We start from the raw sequence: 26,876 nt of genomic DNA on the forward strand, positions 1-26,876 counted from the left end.
AGTCTGTGTTTTATTCCCGTCCTACCACTAATCTCTTCATGACATTTTTTTCCCTTAGAGTCCATATGTATGTGTTAGCATACGGTATTTGTTTTTCTCCTTCTGACTTACTTCACTCTGTATGACAGACTCCAGGTCCATCCACCTCATTATAAATAACTCAGTTTCATTTCTTTTTATGGCTGAGTAATATTCCATTGTATATATGTGCCACATCTTCTTTATCCATTCATCTGTTGATGGACACTTAGGTTGCTTCCATGTCCTGGCTATTGTAAATAGAGCTGCAATGAACATTTTGGTACATGAGTCTTTCTGAATTATGGTTTTCTCAGGGTATATGCCCAGTAGTGGGATTGCTGGGTCGTATGGTAGGTCTATTTGTAGTTTTTTAAGGAACCTCCATACTGTTCTCCATAGCGGCTGTATCAATTTACATTCCCACCAGCAGTGCAAGAGGGTTCCCTTTTCTCCACACCCTCTCCAGCATCTATTGTTTCTAGAGTTTTTGATGATGGCCAATCTGACCGGTGTGAGATGATATCTCATTGTAGTTTTGATTTGCATTTCTCTAATGATTAATGAGGTTGAGCATTCTTTCATGTGTTTGTTAGCAATCTGTATATCTTCTTTGGAGAAATGTCTATTTAGTTCTTCTGCCCATTTTTGGATTGGGTTGTTTGTTTTTTTGTTATTGAGCTGCATGAGTTGCTTATAAATTTTGGAAATTAATCCTTTGTCAGTTGCTTCATTTGCAAATATTTTCTCCCATTCTGAGGGTTGTCTTTTGGTCTTGTTTATGGTATCCTTTGCTGTGCAAAAGCTTTTAAGTTTCATTAGGTCCCATTTGTTTATTTGTGTTTTTATTTCCATTTCTCTAGGAGATGGGTCAAAAAGGATCTTGCTGTGATTTATGTCGTAGAGTGTTCTGCCTATGTTTTCCTCTAAGAGTTTGATAGTGTCTGGCCTTACATTTAGGTCTTTAACCCATTTTGAGTTTATTTTTGTGTGTGGTGTTAGGGAGTGTTCTAATTTCATACTTTTACATGTAGCTGTCCAGTTTTCCCAGCACCACTTATTGAAGAGGCTGTCTTTTCTCCACTGTATATCCTTCCCTCCTTTATCAAAGATAAGGTGACCATATGTGTGTGGGTTTATCTCTGGGCTCTCTATCCTGTTCCATTGATCTATATTTCTGTTTTTGTGCCAGTACCATACTGTCTTGATTACTGTGGCCTTGTAGTAGGGTCTGAAGTCAGGGAGCCTAATTCCTCCAGCTCCATTTCTCGTTCTCAAGATTGCTTTGGCTATTCGGGGTCTTTTGTGTTTCCATACAAATTGTGAAATTTTTTGTTCTAGTTCTGTAAAAAATGCCAGTGGTAATTTGATAGGGATTGCATTGAATCGGTAGATTGCTTTGGGTAGTATAGTCATTTTCACAATGTTGATTCTTCCAATCCAAGAACATGGTATATTTCTCCACCTATTTGTATCATCTTTAATTTCTTTCATCAGTGTCTTATAGTTTTCTGCATACAAGTCTTTTGTCTCCTTAGGTAGGTTTATTCCTGGATATTTTATTCTTTTTGTTGCAGTGGTAAATGGTAGTGTTTTCTTAATTTCACTCTCAGATTTTTCATCATTAGTGTATAAGAATGCCAGAGATTTCTGTGCATTAATTTTGTATCGTGCAACTTTACCAAATTCATTGATTAGCTCTAGTAGTTTTCTGGTAGCATCCTTAGGATTCTCTATGTATAGTATCATGTCATCTGCAAACAGTGACAGCTTTACTTCTTCTTTTCCTATTTGGATTCCTTTTATTTCATTTTCTTCTCTGACTGCTGTGGCTAGAACTTCCAAAACTATGTTGAATAAGAGTGGTGAGAGTGGGCAACGTTGTCTTGTTCCTGATCTTAGTGGAAATGGTTTCAGTTTTTCACCATTGAGAACGATGCTAGCTGTGGGTTTGTCATATATGGCCTTTATTATGTTGAGGAAAGTTCCCTGTATGCCTGCTTTCTGCAGGGTTTTTATCATAAATGGGTGTTGAATTTTGTCAAAAGCTTTCTCTGCATCTATTGAGATGATCATATGGTTTTTCTCCTTCAGTTTGTTGATATGGTGTATCACGTTGATTGATTTGCGTATATTGAAGAATCCTTGCATTCCTGGGATAAACCCCACTTGATCATGGTATATGATCCTTTTAATGTGCTGTTGGATTCTGTTTGCTAATATTTTGTTGAGGATTTTTGCATCTATGTTCATCAGTGATATTGGCCTGTAGTTTTCTTTCTTTGTGACGTCTTTGTCTGGTTTTGGTATCAGAGTGATGGTGGCCTCGTAGAATGAGTTTGGGAGTGTTCCTCCCTCTGCTCTCTTTTGGAAGAGTTTGAGAAGGATAGGTGTTAGCTCTTCTCTAAATGTTTGATAGAATTCGCCTGTGAAGCCATCTGGTCCTGGGCTTTTGTTTGCTGGAAGATTTTTAATCACAGTTTCAATTTCAGTGCTTGTGATTGGTCTGTTCATATTTTCTATTTCTTCCTGGTTCAGTCTCGGCAGGTTGTGCATTTCTAAGAATTTGTCCATTTCTTCCAGGTTGTCCATTTTCTTGGCATACAGTTGCTTGTAGTAATCTCTAATAATCTTTTGTATTTCTGCAGTGTCAGTTGTTACATCTCCTTTATCATTTCTAATTCTATTGATTTGAGTCTTCTCCCTTTTATTCTTGATGAGTCTGGCTAATGGTTTATCAATTTTATTTATCTTCTCAAAGAACCAGCTTTTAGTTTTATTGATCTTTGCTATTGTTTCCTTCACTTCTTTTTCATTTATTTCTGATCTGATCTTTATGATTTCTTTCCTTCTGCTAAATTTGGGGTTTTTTTTTTGTTCTTCTTTCTCTAATTGCTTTAAGTGCAAAGTTAGGTTGTTTATTCGAGATGTTTCCTGTTTCTTAAGGTATGATTGTATTGCTATAAACTTGCCTCTTAGAACTGCTTTTGCTGTATCCCATAGGTTTTGGGTCGTCGTGTCTCCATTGTCATTTGTTTCTAAGTATTTTTTGATTTCCTCTTTGATTTCTTCAGTGATCACTTCGTTATTAAGTAGTGTATTGTTTAGCCTCCATGTGTTTGTATTTTTTACAGATCTTTTCCTGTAATTGATATCTAGTTTCATAGCGTTGTGGTCGGAAAAGATACTTGATACGATTTCAGTTTTCTTAAATTTGCCAAGGCTAGATTTGTGCCCCAATATATGATCGATCCTGGAGAATGTTCCATGAGCACTTGAGAAAAATGTGTATTCTGTTGTTTTTGGATGGAATGTCCTATAAATATCAATTAAGTCCATCTTGTGTAATGTATCATTTAAAGCTTGTGTTTCCTTATTTATTTTCATTTTGGATGACCTGTCCCTTGGTGAAAGTGGGGTGTTAAAGTCCCCTACTATAATTGTGTTACTGTCGATTTCCCCTTTTAAGGCTGTTAGTATTTGCCTTATGTATTGAGGTGCTCCTATGTTGGGTGCATAAATATTTACAATTGTTATATTTTCTTCATGGATCGATCCCTTGATCATTATGTAGTGTCCCTCTTTGTCTCTTGTAATAGTCTTTATTTTAAAGTCTATTTTCTGTGATATGAGAATTGCTACTCCAGCTTTCTTCTGATTTCCATTTGCATGGAATATCTTTTTCCATCCCCTTACTTTCAGTCTGTATGTGTCCCTAGGTCTGAAGTGGGTCTCTTGTAGACAGCATATATATGGGTCTTGTTTTTGTATCCATTCAGCCAGTCTGTGTCTTTTGGTGGGAGCATTTAATCCATTTACATTTAAGGTAATTATCGATATGTATGTCCCTATTACCATTTACTTAATTGTTTCAGGTTGTTCTTGTAGGTCTTTTCCTTCTCTTGTGTTTCTTGCCTAGAGAAGTTCCTTTAGGCTTTGTTGTAGAGCTGGTTTGGTGGTGCTGAACTCTCTCAGCTTTTGCTTGTCTGTAAAGGTTTTAATTTCTCCATCAAATCTGAATGAGATCCTTGCTGGGTAGAGTAATCTTGGTTGTAGGTGTTTTTCCTTCATCACTTTATTTTATTTTATTTTTTTTTAACATCTTTATTGGAGTATAACTGTTTTACAATAGTGTGTTAGTTTTTCCTTTACAACAAACTGAATCAGTTATACATATACATATGTTCCCATATCTCTTCCCTCTTGCATCACCCTCTCTCCCACCCTCCCTATCCCACCCCTCTAAGTGGTCACAAAGCACAGAGGTGGTCTCCCTGTGCTATGCAGCAGCTTCCCACTAGCTATCTAATTTACATTTGATAGTGTATATATGTCCCTGCCACTCTCTCACTTCGTCACAGCCCACCCTTCCCCCTCCCCATATCCTCAAGACCATGCTCGAGTAAGTCTGTGTTTTATTCCCGTCCTACCACTAATCTCTTCATGACATTTTTTTCCCTTAGAGTCCATATGTATGTGTTAGCATACGGTATTTGTTTTTCTCCTTCTGACTTACTTCACTCTGTATGACAGACTCCAGGTCCATCCACCTCATTATAAATAACTCAGTTTCATTTCTTTTTATGGCTGAGTAATATTCCATTGTATATATGTGCCACATCTTCTTTATCCATTCATCTGTTGATGGACACTTAGGTTGCTTCCATGTCCTGGCTATTGTAAATAGAGCTGCAATGAACATTTTGGTACATGAGTCTTTCTGAATTATGGTTTTCTCAGGGTATATGCCCAGTAGTGGGATTGCTGGGTCGTATGGTAGGTCTATTTGTAGTTTTTTAAGGAACCTCCATACTGTTCTCCATAGCGGCTGTATCAATTTACATTCCCACCAGCAGTGCAAGAGGGTTCCCTTTTCTCCACACCCTCTCCAGCATCTATTGTTTCTAGAGTTTTTGATGATGGCCAATCTGACCGGTGTGAGATGATATCTCATTGTAGTTTTGATTTGCATTTCTCTAATGATTAATGAGGTTGAGCATTCTTTCATGTGTTTGTTAGCAATCTGTATATCTTCTTTGGAGAAATGTCTATTTAGTTCTTCTGCCCATTTTTGGATTGGGTTGTTTGTTTTTTTGTTATTGAGCTGCATGAGTTGCTTATAAATTTTGGAAATTAATCCTTTGTCAGTTGCTTCATTTGCAAATATTTTCTCCCATTCTGAGGGTTGTCTTTTGGTCTTGTTTATGGTATCCTTTGCTGTGCAAAAGCTTTTAAGTTTCATTAGGTCCCATTTGTTTATTTGTGTTTTTATTTCCATTTCTCTAGGAGATGGGTCAAAAAGGATCTTGCTGTGATTTATGTCGTAGAGTGTTCTGCCTATGTTTTCCTCTAAGAGTTTGATAGTGTCTGGCCTTACATTTAGGTCTTTAACCCATTTTGAGTTTATTTTTGTGTGTGGTGTTAGGGAGTGTTCTAATTTCATACTTTTACATGTAGCTGTCCAGTTTTCCCAGCACCACTTATTGAAGAGGCTGTCTTTTCTCCACTGTATATCCTTCCCTCCTTTATCAAAGATAAGGTGACCATATGTGTGTGGGTTTATCTCTGGGCTCTCTATCCTGTTCCATTGATCTATATTTCTGTTTTTGTGCCAGTACCATACTGTCTTGATTACTGTGGCCTTGTAGTAGGGTCTGAAGTCAGGGAGCCTAATTCCTCCAGCTCCATTTCTCGTTCTCAAGATTGCTTTGGCTATTCGGGGTCTTTTGTGTTTCCATACAAATTGTGAAATTTTTTGTTCTAGTTCTGTAAAAAATGCCAGTGGTAATTTGATAGGGATTGCATTGAATCGGTAGATTGCTTTGGGTAGTATAGTCATTTTCACAATGTTGATTCTTCCAATCCAAGAACATGGTATATTTCTCCACCTATTTGTATCATCTTTAATTTCTTTCATCAGTGTCTTATAGTTTTCTGCATACAAGTCTTTTGTCTCCTTAGGTAGGTTTATTCCTAGATATTTTATTCTTTTTGTTGCAGTGGTAAATGGTAGTGTTTTCTTAATTTCACTCTCAGATTTTTCATCATTAGTGTATAAGAATGCCAGAGATTTCTGTGCATTAATTTTGTATCGTGCAACTTTACCAAATTCATTGATTAGCTCTAGTAGTTTTCTGGTAGCATCCTTAGGATTCTCTATGTATAGTATCATGTCATCTGCAAACAGTGACAGCTTTACTTCTTCTTTTCCTATTTGGATTCCTTTTATTTCATTTTCTTCTCTGACTGCTGTGGCTAGAACTTCCAAAACTATGTTGAATAAGAGTGGTGAGAGTGGGCAACGTTGTCTTGTTCCTGATCTTAGTGGAAATGGTTTCAGTTTTTCACCATTGAGAACGATGCTAGCTGTGGGTTTGTCATATATGGCCTTTATTATGTTGAGGAAAGTTCCCTGTATGCCTGCTTTCTGCAGGGTTTTTATCATAAATGGGTGTTGAATTTTGTCAAAAGCTTTCTCTGCATCTATTGAGATGATCATATGGTTTTTCTCCTTCAGTTTGTTGATATGGTGTATCACGTTGATTGATTTGCGTATATTGAAGAATCCTTGCATTCCTGGGATAAACCCCACTTGATCATGGTATATGATCCTTTTAATGTGCTGTTGGATTCTGTTTGCTAATATTTTGTTGAGGATTTTTGCATCTATGTTCATCAGTGATATTGGCCTGTAGTTTTCTTTCTTTGTGACGTCTTTGTCTGGTTTTGGTATCAGAGTGATGGTGGCCTCGTAGAATGAGTTTGGGAGTGTTCCTCCCTCTGCTCTCTTTTGGAAGAGTTTGAGAAGGATAGGTGTTAGCTCTTCTCTAAATGTTTGATAGAATTCGCCTGTGAAGCCATCTGGTCCTGGGCTTTTGTTTGCTGGAAGATTTTTAATCACAGTTTCAATTTCAGTGCTTGTGATTGGTCTGTTCATATTTTCTATTTCTTCCTGGTTCAGTCTCGGCAGGTTGTGCATTTCTAAGAATTTGTCCATTTCTTCCAGGTTGTCCATTTTCTTGGCATACAGTTGCTTGTAGTAATCTCTAATAATCTTTTGTATTTCTGCAGTGTCAGTTGTTACATCTCCTTTATCATTTCTAATTCTATTGATTTGAGTCTTCTCCCTTTTATTCTTGATGAGTCTGGCTAATGGTTTATCAATTTTATTTATCTTCTCAAAGAACCAGCTTTTAGTTTTATTGATCTTTGCTATTGTTTCCTTCACTTCTTTTTCATTTATTTCTGATCTGATCTTTATGATTTCTTTCCTTCTGCTAAATTTGGGGTTTTTTTTGTTCTTCTTTCTCTAATTGCTTTAAGTGCAAAGTTAGGTTGTTTATTCGAGATGTTTCCTGTTTCTTAAGGTATGATTGTATTGCTATAAACTTGCCTCTTAGAACTGCTTTTGCTGTATCCCATAGGTTTTGGGTCGTCGTGTCTCCATTGTCATTTGTTTCTAAGTATTTTTTGATTTCCTCTTTGATTTCTTCAGTGATCACTTCGTTATTAAGTAGTGTATTGTTTAGCCTCCATGTGTTTGTATTTTTTACAGATCTTTTCCTGTAATTGATATCTAGTTTCATAGCGTTGTGGTCGGAAAAGATACTTGATACGATTTCAGTTTTCTTAAATTTGCCAAGGCTAGATTTGTGCCCCAATATATGATCGATCCTGGAGAATGTTCCATGAGCACTTGAGAAAAATGTGTATTCTGTTGTTTTTGGATGGAATGTCCTATAAATATCAATTAAGTCCATCTTGTGTAATGTATCATTTAAAGCTTGTGTTTCCTTATTTATTTTCATTTTGGATGACCTGTCCCTTGGTGAAAGTGGGGTGTTAAAGTCCCCTACTATAATTGTGTTACTGTCGATTTCCCCTTTTAAGGCTGTTAGTATTTGCCTTATGTATTGAGGTGCTCCTATGTTGGGTGCATAAATATTTACAATTGTTATATTTTCTTCATGGATCGATCCCTTGATCATTATGTAGTGTCCCTCTTTGTCTCTTGTAATAGTCTTTATTTTAAAGTCTATTTTCTGTGATATGAGAATTGCTACTCCAGCTTTCTTCTGATTTCCATTTGCATGGAATATCTTTTTCCATCCCCTTACTTTCAGTCTGTATGTGTCCCTAGGTCTGAAGTGGGTCTCTTGTAGACAGCATATATATGGGTCTTGTTTTTGTATCCATTCAGCCAGTCTGTGTCTTTTGGTGGGAGCATTTAATCCATTTACATTTAAGGTAATTATCGATATGTATGTCCCTATTACCATTTACTTAATTGTTTCAGGTTGTTCTTGTAGGTCTTTTCCTTCTCTTGTGTTTCTTGCCTAGAGAAGTTCCTTTAGGCTTTGTTGTAGAGCTGGTTTGGTGGTGCTGAACTCTCTCAGCTTTTGCTTGTCTGTAAAGGTTTTAATTTCTCCATCAAATCTGAATGAGATCCTTGCTGGGTAGAGTAATCTTGGTTGTAGGTGTTTTTCCTTCATCACTTTAAATATGTCCTGCCACTCCCTTCTGGCTTGTAGAGTTTCTGCTGAAAGATCAGATGTTAATCTTATGGGGATTCCCTTGTGTGTTATTTGTTGTTTTTCCCTTGCTGCTTTTAATATGTTTTCTTTGTATTTAATTTTTGACAGTTTGATTATTATGTGTCTTGGCGTGTTTCTCTTTGGGTTTATCCTGTATGGAACTCTCTGTGCTTCCTGGACTTGATTGACTATTTCCTTTCCTATATTAGGGAAGTTTTCAACTATAATCTCTTCAAATATTTTCTCAGTCCCTTTCTTTTTCTCTTCTTCTTCTGGGACCCCTATAATTCGAATGTTCGTGCGTTTAATGTTGTCCCAGAGGTCTCTGAGACTGTCTTCAGTTCTTTTCATTCTTTTTTCTTTCTTCTGCTCTGCAGTAGTTATTTCCACTATTTTATCTTCCAGGTCACTTATCCATCCTTCTGCCTCAGTTATTCTGCTATTGATCCCATCTAGAGTATTTTTCATTTCATTTATTGTGTTGCTCATCATTGCTTGCTTCCTCTTTATTTCTTCTAAGTCCTTGTTAACTGTTTCTTGCAATTTGTCTATTCTATTTCCAAGATTTTGAATCCTCTTTACTATGATTATTCTGAATTCTTTTTCAGGTAGACTGCCTATTTCCTCTTCATTTGTTATGTCTGGTGTGTTTTTATCTTGCTCCTTCATCTGTTGTGTGTTTTTCTGTCTTCTCATTTCGCTTATCTTACTGTGTTTTGGGTCTCCTTTTTGCAGGCTGCAGGTTCGTAGTTCCCGTTGTTTTTGGTGGCTGTCCCCAGTGGCTAAGGTTGGTTCAGTGGGTTGAGTAGATTCCCTGGTTGGGGGTACTAGTGCCTCTGTTCTGGTGGATGAGGCTGGATCTTGTCTTTCTGGTGGGCAGGTCCACGTCTTGTGGTGTGTTTGGGGATGTTGGTAGCCTTATTATGATTTTAGGCAGCCTCTCTGCTAATGGATGGGGCTGTAGACCTGTCTTGCTCTTTGTTGGGGATAGGGTGTCCAGCACTGTTCGTTGCTGGTCCTTGAGTGAAGCTTGGTCTTGGTGTTGAGATGGAGATCTCTGGGAGATTTTTGCCGTCTGATATTACGTGGAGCTGGGAGGTCTCTTGTGGACTAGTGTCTTGAGGTTGGTTCTCCCACCTCAGAGACACAGCCCTGGTGCCTGGTTGGGGCGCCAAGAGCCTTTAATCCACACGGCTCAAAATAAAAGGGAGAAAAAATAGAAAAGAAAGAAAAGGAAGGAAGGAAAGAAGAAAGGAAGGGAGGAAGGAAGAAAGGAATGAAGAAATGAAGGAAGAAAGCAAGAAAGGAAGGAAGGAAAGTGGAGAGGAAGAAAGGGAGGAAGGAAAGGAGGAAAGAAGGGGGAAGAAAGGAGGGAAGGAGGGAAGAAAGGAAGAAAGAAGGGGAGAAGACAAAGTAGGATAAAGTATAGTTATTAAAATAAAAAATAATTATTATGAAGAAAAATTCTATTAAAAAAAAACAGAAAAACGGGTCGGTCTAACTCTAGGACAAATGGTGAAAGCAAAGCTCTACAGACAAAATCTCACACAGCAGCACACGCATACACACTCACATAAAGAAAAAAAGCGGAAAATAATAGTATATCTTGCTCCCAAAGTCCACCTCCTCAACTTGGGATGATTCGTTGTCTATTCAGGTTTTCAACAGATGCAGGGCACTTAAAGTTGATTGTGGAGCTTTAATCCGCCGTTTCTGAGGCTGCTGGGAGAGACCTCCCCCTCTCCTCTCTGTTCGCACAGCTCCTGGGGTTCAGCTTTGGACTTGGTCCCGCCTCTGCGTGTAGGTCGTCCGAGGGCATCTGCCCTTCGCTCAGACAGGACGATGTTAAAGGAGCAGTTGATTCGGGGGTTCCGGCTCACTCAGGCCAGGGGGAGGGAGTGGCACGGGTGCCGGGCGAGCCTGCGGCTGCAGAGGCCAACGTGACGCCGCACAGGCCCAAGTCGTGCCGCGCGTTCTCCCGGGGAAGCTGTCCCTGGATCCCAGGACCCTGGCGGTGGCGGACTGCATGGGCTCCCGGGAGGGCCGGTGTGGAGAGTGACCTGTGCTTGCACACAGGCCTCTTGGTGGCAGCAGCAGCAACCCTAGTGTCCCACACCCATCTCTACTGTCTGTGCCAACAGCCGCGGCTCTTGCCCGTTTCTGGAGCTCCTTTAGGCGGTGCTCTTAATCCCCTCTCCTCGCGCCCGAGGAAGCAAAGAGGCAAGAAAAAGTCCTTGTCTCTTGGGCAGCTCCGCGCCCGTTTCTGGGGCTCCTTTAAGCGGCGCGCTTAATCCCCTCTCCTCACGCCCAGGAAGCAAAGAGGGAAGAAAAGGTCTCTTGCCTCTTTGGCAGGTCCAGACTTTTCCCGGACTCCCTCCCGGCCAGCTGTGGCGCACTAACCCCTTCAGGCTGTGTTCACGCCGCCAACCCCAGTCCTCTCCCTGGGATCCGACCGAAGCTGAGCCTCAGCTCCCAGCCCCGCCCGCCCCGGCGGGTGAGCAGACAAGCCTCTCGGGCTGGTGAGTGCCGGTCGGCACCGATCCTCTGTGGGAATCTCTCCACTTTGCCCTCCTCACCCTGTGGCTGCGCTCTCCTCCGCAGCTCCGAAGCTTCCACCCAGCCACCCGCAGTCTCCACCCGCGAAGGGGCTTCTAGTGTGTGGGAACCTTTCCTCCTTCACGGCTCCCTCCCACTGGTGTAGGTCCCGTCCCCATTCTTTGTCTCTGTTTATTCTTTTTTCTTTTGCCCTACCCAGGTACATGGGGAGTTTCTTGCCTTTGGGGAGGTCTGAGGTCTTCGGCCAGCGTTCGGTGGGTGTTCTATAGGAGCAGTTCCACGTGTAGATGTATTTCTGATGTCTCTGTGAGGAGGAAGGAGATCTCCGCGTCTTACTCTTCCGCCATCTTTAAGCCGTCTCCTCGGGAAGAATTATTTTTGGACTGTCAAATTTCTTCTGTTTACGGAAGTGTCTGTCTTTACATTGACACCACAGTGTCTTATTGATTACTGTGGCTGTACGATAGGCAGAGCCTGGCCAGCTCCTCCCAGACGTTCTGTACCAGGATTCCCAGTCATGTGCCTTCAAGCAAGTGACATAATTAAGTGGAGCTGGCCATGTGTGAGCAGTATTGCTTTTTTTTTTTTTTTCCCTGTGGTACGCGGGCCTCTCACTGTTGTGGCCTCTCCCGCTGCAGAGCACAGGCTCTGGACGCACAGGCTCAGCGGCTGTGGCTCACGGGCCCAGCCACTCCGCGGCATGTGGGATCTCCCCAGACCGGGGCACGAACCCGTATCCCCTGCATCGGCAGGCGGATTCTCAACCACTGCGCCACGAAGGAAGCCCCAGTATTGCTTTTTTTGTATTAAAACTTAAAGGACTAAAACTTCAGCCCGATTTATTTTCATTTACTAAGGTTTTTAATTACGTCCCTTTCCCATATATTTCTCATGGTTGTTATTATTTCTAAGGGCATCTTTTGTACACATGCTTTGCGTATTAAATATACAGGAACAGTCCTCGTTGCCATCCATGTAACAGTGCTCCGTCCCTGTGTACTTGAATGCGGGGCCCATTTGGTCTGTTTTCCAGTTGCCCACTTTGGAGAGAGGACCATCCCCCATGACAGCACAGCCTAGACTCAGCTTTGGGGCTGTGATAGGGATGGCAGGGGGCAGGGGGGGCCTGCGGGGAGCAGGGGAGGGCTGGCCTGGCGCTGCCGGAAGGGACATTGCCGTTGACGCCGCTGTTGCCGTAAAGGAATCCAGTCCAGTGTGCTACATCTTCAAAGAGGCCGGACATCTTTCGGTTTTAACACATCTCTGTTTAAAATGCAGAAACTTTTGCAGGCCAAACCAACATTTCGTCTAGGGCCACATATGGCCAAATGCTCCAGCTGTGACCTCTGGTCTGCACAGTAAATAAGGGCAGAGAAAGGGAGTGAAAACTTGACCCCAGGCTGGAGATGAAGTCTGCATCATACCCGACAAGGCTGGACAGAGAAGGAATAGTCACCTTAGGTGCTTTGAAAAGGGATTTTTAAAAATAATAGACTTTGTTGTTGTTGTTTTGCATTGGGTTTTTGTTGCTGCACGCGGGCTTTCTCTAGTTGAGGCGAGCGGGGGCTACCCTTCGTTGTGGTACGTGGGCTTCTCATTGCAGTGGCTTCTCTTGTTGCAGAGCATGGGATCTAGGTGCGTGGGCTTCAGTAGTTGCAGCACGCAGGCTCAGCAGTGGAGGCACGTGGGCCCTAGAGCGCCTGGGTTTCAGTAGTTGTGGCATGAGGACTCAGTAGTTACGGCTCACAGGCTTAGTTGCTCTACAGCATGTGGGATCTTCCCAGACCAGGGCTCGAACCCGTGTCCCCTGCATTGGCAGGCAGATTCTTAACCACTGCACCACCAGGGAAGCCCCTCTATTTTTAATACAGTTTTAGATTTACAGAAGAAATGAGAAAATACTAGAAAGTTCCCGTACACCTCACACTCAGTTTCCACTGTTAACATTATACATTGATATTTATATGTTACATGTGTTATAATGAATGAATCAGTATTAGCTAAAGTCAGTTCTTTATTCACATGTCCTTAGTGTTTACTACCTGGTGTCCTTTTTCTGTTCCAGGATCCTATTCTGGGCACCACATTACGTTTAGTCGTCATGTCTCTATAGGTTCCTCTTTGGCTGTGACAGTTTCTCCGATTTTCCTTATTTTTGATCACCTTGGCAATTTGGAAGAGTCCTGGTCAGGTATATTGTAGCATGCCACTCTGTTGGAGTTTTTCTGAGGTTTTTCTCATGATTCGAATGTGGTTATGGGTTTGGGGGAAGAAAAGTGCCATTTTCATAATATCAGGTCAAGGGTACATACTTTCAGCATTCGTTTATAGCTCATATTGTTCCGGCTCTGGCCACTGGGAGCTCTTTCAGTTGGCTGTGTTCTTTTCACAGACCCTCATCAATGTGGGTTTGTGTGAGGTCTTTGTTTATTTTATAACCCCCTCCTTACTTTCTGGCACCACAGGATGATTTAGGCTCACGTTGTTTATTTTCCATCTCTGTCCTAGCATCGGCCACTTCTCCAAGGAGCCCTGGTTCCTTTTATTAGAAAGAACCTAAAGCAACCATACCCCAATAAAAATTAATTTAAAAAAAGGAAAGAATGAACAAAAGGAAGGAAGGAAGGAAAGGAAAGGAAAGAAAAAAACCACACAGGTTAGAAAAGACCACAGAGGGAAAGTGCCATTTTCAGCACAGCACATCAAAGATGCATACTGTCAACGTAACTTAAAACTGTGGATGGTAACTTTGAGGTTCCTCCACTGTAAAGTTTCTTCCATTCTGTTGTGTCTAGAGTGAAATTACTATGCAGCCCATACCCAAGGAGTGGGGAGTTAGCTCCGCCTCCTTGGGTGGGAGGAGGGTTACCTACATTCCTTATTTGGAATTCTTCTTGCACGGCAAGTTTGTGTATTCCCCATGGGCTTATTTATTCAAGCATTTGTTTATATACTTCGATCATATTGGTGTTTGGTGTTGATTTTCTACTTTAGTTTGTAATCTAATTTTGTTGCTCAAATTGTTCCAGCTTTGGCCATTTGGTAGACTCCCGTGGGCCTTTTTGTATGCCCCCATCAATGTGTGTGTTTTTGTGTGTGTGTTTTTGAGTGCTTCCTTACTTTCTGGCTCTAAAGATACCCCGGGGTCATGATCCTCTTGTATATTTTCTGCCCCAGCCCTGGAGTCAGCTGCTTCTCTGAGTAGCTCTGGTTCCCTTTATTAGAGCGCAGTGTTAGCAACCAAGATCTGGGGCCAGGTGGGCTCATTGCTGCTGGAGTGTCACTGCTTCTAGGCCCCCTCAGCTGACAGAGCAAGGAAATAGGTGTGTGTACTGAGCAACACGCGTATGCACACATATCTATGTATGTAACCATCTCTATTTCAAGCTAAACCTGAGTTCATACTGATGTCTCCAACACTCATCCGCCACCACATGGATCGTGCAAGCCTTCTCTTTTGCTTACCTGTAAGTTCTCACTCCAATGGTGAGAAACCTGGCTCCCAGCAGCCACTGTCCAAAATGGGTCTGTTTTTATTAAGGGATGCAGTGGAACGCTCCTGTCCAGGGCCTGGAGCGCTTGAGTTGCTTTCTTCCTGGAAAGTCTTTGTTCTTCTTCTCTGCAGTGGTCCGTGCTTCTCATGCTTTAGACTTAGCTCAGGTCGATGTCCTCAGGGAAGCCTCAGCAGGTCCCAGGTCAGGTCAAAGTCTCTGCAACATGCCTCATGGCACCATCTGCTTCCCTTACAGCCCTTATCAGCATCGAACTTAAGTAGCTCATCTCGCAGTTGGTTGTGTTACTGCTTTTTCTTTTCCGGAACGTTGGCTTCGTTGGCAAGGACCTTGTCTGGCTTGCTCGGGGGCTAGCACTGGACACACGTTAGGTGTGTGATCAGTATTTAGTGAAAAGATACAAGAGGTATGGAAGAAATGTGAGGCGTGGTCTTCTAGGTCTTCTACCCAATGACACAGGAGAAGGGTTGAGAATATAACATTAGGGACGCTTCTGCTTCTAGAATTCTTAGCTCCTTTCAGTAATCTGCTTCTGCCCCTCAGAAGTTCATGCTCTGGAAATGGTTGTGTATGGAAATCAAAGAAAAATCCAGGGCAATGAACAGTTACATGAAGGACACTGTGTGGAGCGAATAGCACCGAGCCATGTAACAATTAGTTGAGGGAAATGGATGCTGAATCAGATGCAAGAGAGAAAGCCGGCATGATGTTAATTTTCAGACTTGTTCCACAGAAAATGTATGCGTGTGTTGGATCATACAAATGTAGCTAGCTTCTGTGTTGGAAAATACCAGATGTTTATGCACAGTAATATTGGAAAAGACCCTGGGCTCCAAGCCCTCACTCCGTGCTCCATCATATCTGCCCTGCTCTTTCCTTTCCGTCTTTAGCTCACTGGATCCTGCCCCATTTAGGGTGACTTTTTTTGTCTTGGGTTTGGGGTGTTTTTTGGCCACTGAAATTATTAGTTTAAAAAGGAGGATACCAAATGTAAACTTCTTTATTGTAATTCTGCTCCTTGAGGTTGCCTATGGCATTTTATATTTCATAAGATCAAGGATTTTGTTCATTTCCCTTTGGAAAAAATAAAACAGGATCTCACCTACTGGTAGGTCTTAAAGGAAGCTAAAAGGCATTTGTTTAACTTTTTTCTGTTTTACTCGGAGGGCATTCCGATGATCACATACGTGTGATCTTCTGAAGCGTTCCACTCCTGGAACGCTGGCCGCTAGCCGTCTCCCAGAGAGGGGCCAAAGCCATGCAGCTGAAAGCTGCAGGAGAAACGTTGGCTAAAGAAACAGGAGAGGGTTGTTGGTAAGAGTCACCAGACCCAGGAGTGCACGGCAGTTCCCTGCCGCCCTGCTCTCCTGGAGAAGATTCAGACAAACCAGCACCACCTGCCCTGGGGGAGTTGAAAAGGCATGTCGCCTGGAGGAGCGTGCAGGTGTACCTCATGCATCTCGTGGTCCTTTAGCCATTGGATCTGCCATTGGATCTGATTTGGGCTTCCGAGTCCTATCCGCTTCCCTGGGGGTCACAGCGGGAGGAGTAAGTGACAGAGGATGACTCTAGCGTTGAATGAATAGGAAGAGAATGCCTTTGGCGGCCGGAACTGGTCATAATATTGTCCTATCAATACGTGAATTGCTTCCTCTTCATCTTGACATCCAGTGCTTTACTCCTCAGTTTTAGACTGGAGCTCACACCGGGCCCCGGAACATGTGCCTGTGACGTAACTGCTATTTTGTGCTAAGAAGGTAACAAAGCTTTTAAATGTGGAGAATATTTTAGTTATAGGAAAGTGCTTTTACTTTTAATAGTAACAGTCATTGTTACATTCCCCCCTCGCAGAAAAGGAGGCTGCTTAGGAATCCTTAGCGAGTGTAGATGGAGAGAAAAGGACACAGACCAAAGGATGGCTCCCAGGGGTGACAAACAGAAGTTCTGTAAATAGCTGAGCTATTTTCCTTTGAAATGCCGGCCACACTCTGTGTAGGTTAGTGGTCACGTGCTGAGGGGCTGTGTGTCTAACTCTGGAATGAAGGATTCCACACTGAATCTCAGAGCCATGCAGACACGGCAAGGGCATCTGGAGCTTTCTGAAGTTTTAAACTACAGTCCTCCCTAGGTATCCACGGGAAATTGGATCCAGGACCCGCTGTGGGTACCAAAATCCAAGTCCCATCGGATTTTGGTACCTGTCCAAGTCCCATCCTGGGCCCTCTGTATCTGCAGGTTCGGCATCTGCAGATCCAACAACCGTGGATAGTGTAAAGGATGTGGAACCCGCGGATGTGACGGGCTGCCTGTATTTAAATGACAGACTTTTAAAAATGTAGCATACTTGGAAACGTAGTCCTGCCACGTCACTTGCGTTCAAATAGTCATTGCATTTCCTTTAGCACCCGACCCTCTGAAAAAATAAAACACGAACAAATGTTCTCTCTGCGCTGCCCTCAGAAATTTGGAGCATGCTAAATAAAGCCTACATGTTCTAGCATGAAACTGGCACAGAAGTGTGAAGTGTTGCTTCTTTGAGTCATCTCATTACCTGGAACCCTAGGCCATTCTGTAGTCTGTGGGGGAAAATCCTACGTGTCTTTCACGGCCCTGCTTAAGTGAAAAGCCAGGCACCAAACACGTCTGGCCATGTTTGCTTGTCCCGGTAGGAGCGCTCCCACAGTTCCGTGGGTTCTCCTTTGGAAGGGAATTTCTCTTTTCCTGTTTCCCCTTTCCTTCTGTTCTTTTCCTGTCTGTCCTCCTCTTGCCTGTGAGGTGCCCCTTCACAACACAGCATCCTGATTGCTTGCTGCGTGTGGCTCAGGTCTCAGGTACCACATGGTGCTTACACACTTATCAGGAATGTTTTGGCACCTGCCGTATGCAGGCACAACCTATGCATTCTCAAGAGGCCACCCAGGTCTGAGACGAGGTCCGCTTACCAGCTTTTCAGATTTGAAAATGTAGTGCTCCAGGAAAAAGCAGTTTAGGAGCTGAAAAATCATAGGCATTTTAAGGAAATATCAAAAAAAGGACACAGCACTATTTTCAGTACCTCGTTAGAGACAAGGCCATTCTGTCACTGTAAGAAAAACATGTACTAGATTTAACTTGATTTCTCAGTATGTTTGGCATATTTGAGATAGCAAAGCAAAAAATGGAAATTTTTCATTTTCTGCAGTGTGTGAGGGAGCAGGGGTGGAGTGAGTTGAGGAGAGGGCTGTATTTTTGTGAAATTTTTAATAAAATTGCTGGCTTTTTTCCCACCTATGGCAAAGATCTAGGACACAAAAGCATTAAATGTTAATACTTATTCAAAATTAAATCTCCAAAACCTTGCTGAGAGAAATGAAAGATCTAAATAACTGGAGAGAGAGAGAGAGACCATGTTCATGGATTAGAAGACTCCATATTGCTACGTTGTCAGTTCTCAATGAACTGATATATAGATTTGATGCAGTCCCGATCAAAATTTGCTAAAGTTTACAGGCTGACTCTGAAACTCATATGGAAATAGTCAAACCAGCTCTGATGAAGAACAGAGATGGAAATCTCACACCACCTGGTTACAGCAGTTGTCATAAAACCACAGTAAATCAAGACAGTGTGGTATTAGCATTAGATCACCAAGTGGACCAATGGGTCAGGGAGAATGTCCAGAAGTAAACTCACATGTATGTGGCCGCTGACTTTTGACAAGAGTTCAAAGGCTGTTCTGTAGTTCTGGGACAATAAGATACAGTTGGAACAACTGGATATCCACATACAAAAAAAAAAAAAAGGAAAGAAGAATTTCAGTCCCTCACATCACCTACACAAAATTAACTCAGAATAGATCATAGTTAAATATAAGACCTAAATCCATAATCACTTCTAGAAAGGAGGAGAAAACTGTGGGTTGGGCAACAGTATCTCAGATATGACACCAACAGCATTATTCATGAAGAGCAAATGGATGCACTGGACTTCATCAACATTAAAACTGTCTGTCCTTCCAAAGATGAGCCATAGCTCCCAAGAGGGAGGCGATACAGATATACATACAGTGGATTCACTTCGTTGCACTGCAGAAATTAACACAGTGTCGTGAAGTAACTATACCCCAATTAAGAAAAGAAAGAAAAGAAGAAATGAGCCACAGACAAGGAGAAGATATTTATGTCACATATCTGAGAAAAGGATTTGTATGCAGACTACATAAATACCTCTCAAAACACAATAGGAAAGAAAAAAACAATTTTAAAAGTAGGCGAAAGATTGGAACAAATACTTCACCAAAGAAGCAGTGCCATATGGCTTTATAAGCACATGAAAAAATACTCAACATAATCAGTCATTAGAAAAATGCAAATTAAAACCACAGTGACGTACTACTAATACCTATTAGAATGGCTAAAATGAAACACCAGCCACACCAAGTCTTGGTGAGGATGTGGAGCGATCGGAACTCCCACACATTGCTGGCGGGATTGTAGAACGGTACAACCACTTTGGAAAATAATTTGGCAGTTTCTTAAAAAGTTAAATGTACACGTACCGTGTGATCTAGCCATTCCACTCTTAGGTATTTATCCAAAAATAATGAAGTCTGCATAGACTCATACACCGATGTTCATAACAGCTTCACCTGTACTATCCAGAGGCTTAAATAAACCCAAAAGTCCATCAACAGGTAAATGGATTGAAAAAAAACAAAACAAAACTGTGGCACACCCATACATCCATACAGTAGAATACTGCTCAGCAACGTGAAGGAATGAACTGTTGATACACATTGCAGCCCGGCTCAATCTCCATACCATTATTTTAAGTGAAAGAAGCCCAATTTTAAAAAAACAGTATATACCATATGATTCCATTCATATAGAATTCTGTGGAGATCAGCAGTTGCCTGGGGTTAGGGGATGTGGAGGGTGTAAGGGGGGTGGCTTTCAAAAACAGCGCAAGGAAACTTGGGGGTGATGGATATGTTTATTGTCTTCATTTTGGCCATGTGTTCATGGCCATTTACAGAGGTCAAAGTGTATCAAATTTGATGATTAAAAACATGCATTTTATCCATTCCGGGGTCCCTAAGAATGCCCACATGCTTGGCGATTTACTGGGACCCCTAGCACCCAGCATGTATTGTACTTGTGGATAAGATGTGTCACCGTGATGAAGTAAGGATCCGTAGGCATATCAGTGAGGGAAAGATGTGAGGAAGGGTCTGGAGGAATCCGTGTGCCACTTCCTGTGTCCTCTGCCTCCCATGAGGGACCACAGAGCACACCTTCCCTCCAGCAGCAAAGCTGTAACTCTGGAGGTACCGTGGTTATGCCCACTGAAACCCATTTCAGGTTCACGGTTTTTACTGGGGGCTGGTCACATAGGCACCTCTACCCACCAGTATTTCAGATGCCCGAAAAGAAAACATGTTCAGTGGCCCAGGCGGGCAAAACAACCTTATCAACGTAGGAACTGCTTCAAAAGCCAGATTCCCAAGTGCCAGCCAAGGGCCAGCTTACAAGCAGGCTTTTCTGAAAATCATAGTCTCAGGACTGTTCATTCCTTTCTGTAGTCAGTTATACCTCAGTAGCACTCTTTTTTTTTTTTCAGTAGCACTTTTTAAAAAAAATTTAGTTAGTATGAGCTAGCACAAGGCAAGGGTGATTCATTTACTGAAAAAGTGATAGACTATAAAAAACAGTCGTTTCAGATTTGTGGAAGACCAGCATCTTCATTACCTGGATTGCTTCATGCTCTAAAATCTGCTCTTTGGAGTGAAGTGGGATATTAATAAATAAGTAAAGTTGGGATACTTGCTAAATGGGAGCTTTGAGTTATATTTTCATTAATACAGTAGTATAACTTTTAATTTCAATTGTACTTGAAAATCTTTGCCGAGAATATAATTTTTCTTCCTTTCATTAAATAATTCCCTGATGGCCAAGCCAGGGGCCCCGGCATGGGTGTGTCCACCTGAGAAAGGGGCAGCTCTTTCTAGTTTGCAGAAAGGCGCCACATGGGCTGACTTGGCCCCAGCACGTGTCCCAGAAGGAGGTGGTGGTGGCAGTGATGGTTTTCCCCCAAAGTGCTACCCGCTAGAGGCCAGCTTTGTTATCAACGTGTCTTTGTTTGGTTTTGCTTTTTTGTTTTTTAATTTGCATTGGAGTATAGTTGCTTTACAGTGTTGTGTATCAACACGTCTTTCCCCTTAAAGAAATCCGGGAGATAACTTCCGGTTGAGGGCTGTCTTTAAGAGCATGTACCTGGAGGGGACCAGAGATTCCAGCCGCCCGTGTGTGGGCCTTTCCTCTCTTAATTTGGCCCGATCGCCTCTGAAAGGCAGGCGAATTTAGGGGACATTTTTCTTTCTGTCCGTCCGGCGGGTGCCTGGTGTCTGTTCTGTATCTGGATCCCGTTATGAATGTCCCCAGACAAGATCTCTCTGTGTCCGTAACAGTAAAAAGAAATCAGGGACAGGGCAACCCCTGTGGCTCCTCTGAGAGGAACTGCTGCTGTTGCTGAGTAATAAGGTGCCCTGAGGGGCAGTCGGGACCTTGCACTTGCGGAGGGACCAAGCGTAGTGGAAGATCCAGCTTTGAGACAAATAGACAGTATTTGATGGTCACAGCTCAGCTGCCGATGAGCAATGTTCAGACATGGAGCCACTTTATTTCTCAGCCCCGAGCCCCTGGCTGAGCCCGTGACAGCACAGAGCAGCGGCACCGGGCAGCCACGCGGCAGGGAACCGGGGAACAGTCTGCCAGCAGGAGGGTCCTGGTTCCGCTAGGAAACCTTCACCTTTCGGAAATATCCCCCCCCGCCCCCGCAACCCGTTTCTTCTGTGGCTCACATTCCTTTCCTCGTTCAGGTTCCTTCCCCTAAGGAAGCTTCAACTACATCTCTTTCCCCTTTTGTAGATGCGAACAACGCGCAAGGTCTCTGTGTGGCCAGTGGGCCTGGTTGGCGGGCGACGCTATGAACGTCCGTTGGTGGAAAACGGGAAGGTCGTCGGCTGGTACACCGGCTGGAGAGCAGACAGGCCCTTTGCCGTCGATATGGCAGGTGAGCGCGTAGATCGTGGGGTTTGCTCCTGCCGGGTTGTTCCCGCCGCCCCCCCGCCCCCCACCGTGTGTAACTGTACCGCAGGCAGGGCGCTTTGCAAGACCGCTCTGCTTAAACCCTACGTTGTGTTGTGTTCAGCAGATGAACTGTTTAAACCTTCAAAGCAGGCTGGTTGGGTGATTCAAGGGGAAATTGATTTGGGGAGTGATTAGCAAACACTCATTCCATTCCATTTGTCACCTGTCCGCGCAGCCATCCCTTCATCCAGGTGCTGGGCTGGGCGGCTGGGAGCTGGGCTGTGAGAAATACACACCTGGCCCCGGCCTCCCAGGGGTCTACAGCCTGTACCTGTCCATGCCTCGCTCTACAAGTCTGACTGGTTGTAATATATCACATGCGTACTGATAAATTTAACAGTGATATGGTATAGGCAAGCTAATCGTTTTGATGCTTATTGATTGATACATTTAGTGCTTATTGATACATTTAAGAGTGAAAGTATAAAATTGGATTACTGGGTTTTCAAACAGGTATTAATGTTGAGTATAACTGTCTTTCAAAGTTTTTACTCTCTGACCAACCAACTAAATTGAATAAAACCTACTGTAGTCCACAAATTCTAAAATGCTGCTTTATCATAAAGTGACTCATTCTCTGGGGGTTATATAAAATGATGCCTGTGATAACCGTGGAACGATGCAGTTTGAAACATGAGGCTTTGGAGGCAAAAGAGAAAAAAAAAAATCGCTAAAATCACTGATGTCTGTAACCTAGAAGATGAAGGCAGAGAAGCTTCAAAATTGATCTCATGCATCTCAGCACCGAAACAGAGCTGTGTCAGCCTGTGCTTGGCCAATCTTTTTGTGTGCTATTTCCCAGCTGTAGTCAGAATCACTGCTCAGAATTGTGATGGGATGGAGGCTGTGTTCTGACTGGCTTCATCACTTTTATTCTGACAATACTATACATTTGAGGGAGTGAGGTTATGAAGAGCATTAGGAGTAAAAGCTGCTTTGGAAAGCTTTGGGGATGGCCGGTCTGCTGCCCTGCTTCGTGGGAGAAGCCAAACTAGGGTATTTTTTTTTTTTTAAACATCTTTATTTGAGTATAACTGTTTTACAATAGTGTGTTAGTTTCTCCTTTACAACAAAGTGAATCAGTTATACATATACATATGTTCCCATATCTCTTCTCTCTTGTGTCACCCTCCCTCCCACCCTCCCTATCCCACCCCTCTAGGTGGTCACAAAGCACAGAGGTGAACTCCCTGTGCTATGTGGCTGCTTCCCACTAGCTATCTAATTTACATTTGGTAGTGTATATATGTCCCTGCCACTCTCTCACATCGTCACAGCTTACCCTTCCCCCTCCCCATATCCTCAAGTCCATGCTCTAGTAGGTCTGTGTTTTATTCCCATCCTACCACTAATCTCTTCATGAAATTTTTTTTTTCTTTTAGATTCCATATATATGTGTTAGCATACGGTATTTGTTTTTATCCTTCTGACTTACTTCACTCTGTATGACAGACTCCAGGTCTATCCACCTCATTACAAATAACTCAGTTTCATTTCTTTTTATGGCTGAGTAATATTCCATTGTATATATGTGCCACATCTTCCTTATCCATTCATCTGTTGATGGACACTTAGGTTGCTTCCATGTCCTGGCTATTGTAAATAGAGCTGCAATAAACATTTTGGTACATGACTCTTTTTGAACTATGGTTTTCTCAGGGTATATGCCCAGTAGTGGGATTGCTGGGTCATATGGTAGTTCTATTTGTAGTTTTTTAAGGAACCTCCATATTGTTCTCCATAGTGGCTGTATCATTTTACATTCCCACCAACAGTGCAAGAGGGTTCCCTTTTCTCCACACCCTCTCCAGCATTTATTGTTTCTAGAGTTTTTGATGATGGCCAATCTGGCCGGTGTGAGATGATATCTCATTGTAGTTTTGATTTGCATTTCTCTAATGATTAATGATGTTGAGCATTCTTTCATATGTTTGTTGGCTATCTGTATATCTTCTTTGGAGAAATGTCTATTTAGTTCTTCTGCCCATTTTTGGATTGGGTTGTTTGTTTTTTTGTTATTGAGCTGCATGAGTTGCTTATAAATTTTGGAAATTAATCCTTTGTCAGTTGCTTCATTTGCAAATATTTTCTCCCATTCTGAGGGTTGTCTTTTGGTCTTGTTTATGGTATCCTTTGCTGTGCAAAAGCTTTTAAGTTTCATTAGATCCCATTTGTTTATTTTTATTTTTATTTCCATTTCTCTAGGAGATGGGTCAAAAAGGATCTTGCTGTGATTTATGTCGTAGAGTGTTCTGCCTATGTTTTCCTCTAAGAGTTTGATAGTGTCTGGCCTTACATGTAGGTCTTTAACCCATTTTGAGTTTATTTTTGTGTATGGTGTTAGGGAGTGTTCTAATTTCATACTTCTACAGGTAGCTGTCCAGTTTTCCCAGCACCACTTATTGAAGAGGCTGTCTTTTCTCCACTGTGTTTCCTTCCCTCCTTTATCAAAGATAAGGTGACCATATGTGTGTGGATTTATCTCTGGGCTTTCTATCCTGTTCCATTGATCTATATTTCTGTTTTTGTGCCAGTACCATACTGTCTTGATTACTGTGGCCTTGTAGTATAGTCTGAAGCCAGGAAGCCTAATTGCTCCAGCTCCATTTTTCGTTCTCAAGATTGCTTTGGCTATTCGGGGTCTTTTGTGTTTCCATACAAATTGTGAAATTCTTGGTTCTAGTTCTGTAAAAAAATGCCAGTGGTAATTTAATAGGGATTGCATTGAATCTGTAGATTGCTTTGGGTAATAGAGTCATTTTCACTATGTTGATTCTTCCAATCCATGAACATGGTATTTCTCCACCTATTTGTATCATCTTTAATTTCTTTCATCAATGTCTTATAGTTTTCTGCATACAAGTCTTTTGTCTCCTTAGGTAGGTTTATTCCTAGATATTTTATTCTTTTTGTTGCAGTGGTAAATGGGAGTGTTTTCTTAATTTCATTCTCAGATTTTTCATCATTAGTGTATAAGAATGCCAGAGATTTCTGTGCATTAATTTTGTATCCTGCTACTTTACCAAATTCATTGATTAGTTCTAGTAGTTTTCTGGTAGCATCCTTAGTACTATGTATAGTATCATGTCATCTGCAAACAGTGACAGCTTTACTTCTTCTTTTCCTATTTGGATTCCTTTTATTTCTTTATTTTCTCTAATTGCTGTGGCTAGAACTTCCAAAACTGGGTTGAATAAGAGTGGTGAGAGTGGGCAACCTTGTCTTGTTCCTGATCTTAGTGGAAATGGTTTCACAAACTAGGGTATTTTAACTCAACATTTAACAGCATTTCCTGAGTGTCAACTTTGTGGGATTGTGTGTCATGGTCTCTGACCCAAGGATGGTCTAGATCTCTGACCCTTCCCTGACCCCTCCCAGGCCCCCTCCCTGCGTCCTGTCCTCTCTGTCCCTCTTCCAACCCAAGCCTTATTCCTCGGTCCCCAGTTCTTGCAGCCGCAGAGCTGCAAGCTCAACCAAAGAATCTTCCTGAAGGCAGACAGACAGGCAGGTCAGCTGTATTTGGAAGGTGACAAGGATTCTCAAAAGAGGTGTTGCCTCAGTCAAGTCTGAAACTATAAGGCCAACCATAACGTGTCTTGAAAATCAAGATTTTTGCTGCTCATAAGTGTTAGGTTTGAGCAGAAATCTTGAGGAACATTAGGCAAAATCTTGTGCTTCTCTGGGACTTAGTTTCCTCGTGTAGAATGAGGCAGTAGCATGAATGACCACTGAGGTCTTTGCTAATGAATTCTTCCTTTCCCTGGCTTCCCATCTTGGGAAGCTCAAAGAAAAGTCCAGGTCCATGGATTCTAAGTGAGGGTGTGACTGCTAATGCAGCCAGCTGGCAGATGTTTGGTCCTTATGGTGCCCAGGAGTTCAAGTCCCTCACGTGAGATCTCTGCCCATCAGCCTTCAAGCTAACTTTAAGGTGAGGGTAACATAGATATGTCTTCTTGGATTTTGCTGTAAGAACTTTATGTAGATGATCAAGTATCCAGTAAGTCCATCGAGTATTCTGCATTGTTCCCCCCAGAATTTGGATCCAAATAGATACATCTAAAATTCAAGAAAGGCACATGGGTTTTATGAATTAGGCCTGACTGGTGACAAGATATTTGATACTCTTTCACTGCCAGAATCTCTGGGAAACTTTTCTCCATGACCTGACTGATGTTTGGATTTTTTTAAGCGCTTTAATATATTTTCAAAGCATAATATAAGACCTATTGTAAAATATGAATGATTTGCTTGTTTTTATTATCCTTATTTTAAAATAGGAATAAAATTTCTATCTCAAAGAAAACAACTTTTGAAACACTAAATTATTTTCTTTACATGTGAATTTGCTTTGCAAATTAGTTTTCAGTAAATTATTGATATTTTTGGAAGCCTTTAAGTGAGAGGGATTTGGTTGATAAGATAAAGATCTGACTTTGAGCAGTTTGTTCTCATTCTAAAATTTGAAATTTACAGCTTTGTTTAGATTCTATATGATTCATTTATTCTTAGTGGGAAGAGAGAACAGGACTTTTGGATGTTCATGTACAAATGGTACTTCCCACCTCATTTTCAAGAGACACACACAGACACACATACACTCACAATCTCTAGAGAGTAGAAAGCTGGAAGCCCACTTCCCTGCTGTACCCAGGAAAGCCTGAGGATCACTGCTTTAAAAGTGGTTCTGGTGGTTGAGTGAGTGGACTGCATTGGAGCCTGGACTGCCACAAACTGATTAAAAAACATGAAACTGACAGCCTCATGGGGACCTAGCTCTGCCCTCCAGCAGGCAAGCACCAGCCTGGAGGCCCACACGGAATGTGCAGCCAACCATGTGGGAATGCTACCCCTCCCTCCAGCAGGCCTGCATCCCTGCAAGCGGAATGGCCTTGCAGCCAGCCAGGCCAGGACCCAGGCCCGCTACCATCACACCCACAGTAGCCAGCCTGGACACAGCAGAAGGATGCATGCAGCCCACAGAGGGGGCACCCCTAAAGCATGTAGCTCTGGAGATGAGAGGGGAAGGGGCTCCTGGCCTTCATAGGACATCTTCTGAATGAGGTCACTTCCCCCAAGATTGGGAAATGTAATTGACCCACCTCACACATAGAAGCAAACAAAATTGGGCA

The 26,876-nt window shown here is 42.3% G+C and overlaps 1 protein-coding gene across 2 annotated transcripts in view; it reads left to right on the top strand.

Moving 5' to 3' along the window:
• B3GAT2 (beta-1,3-glucuronyltransferase 2) overlaps positions 1–26,876 on the top strand; it is a 185,501-nt gene that overhangs the window by 118,251 nt on the left and 40,374 nt on the right. For both annotated transcript variants that reach the window (XM_059083836.2, XM_059083838.2), the window contains exon 2: positions 21,526–21,670. In XM_059083836.2, coding sequence (XP_058939819.1) covers positions 21,526–21,670 — 145 coding nt within the window. The remainder of the gene's footprint in view (positions 1–21,525; positions 21,671–26,876) is intronic.

The sequence above is a fragment of the Kogia breviceps genome, chromosome 13 (assembly GCF_026419965.1).
Source record: "Kogia breviceps isolate mKogBre1 chromosome 13, mKogBre1 haplotype 1, whole genome shotgun sequence".
NCBI lineage: Eukaryota > Metazoa > Chordata > Mammalia > Artiodactyla > Physeteridae > Kogia > Kogia breviceps.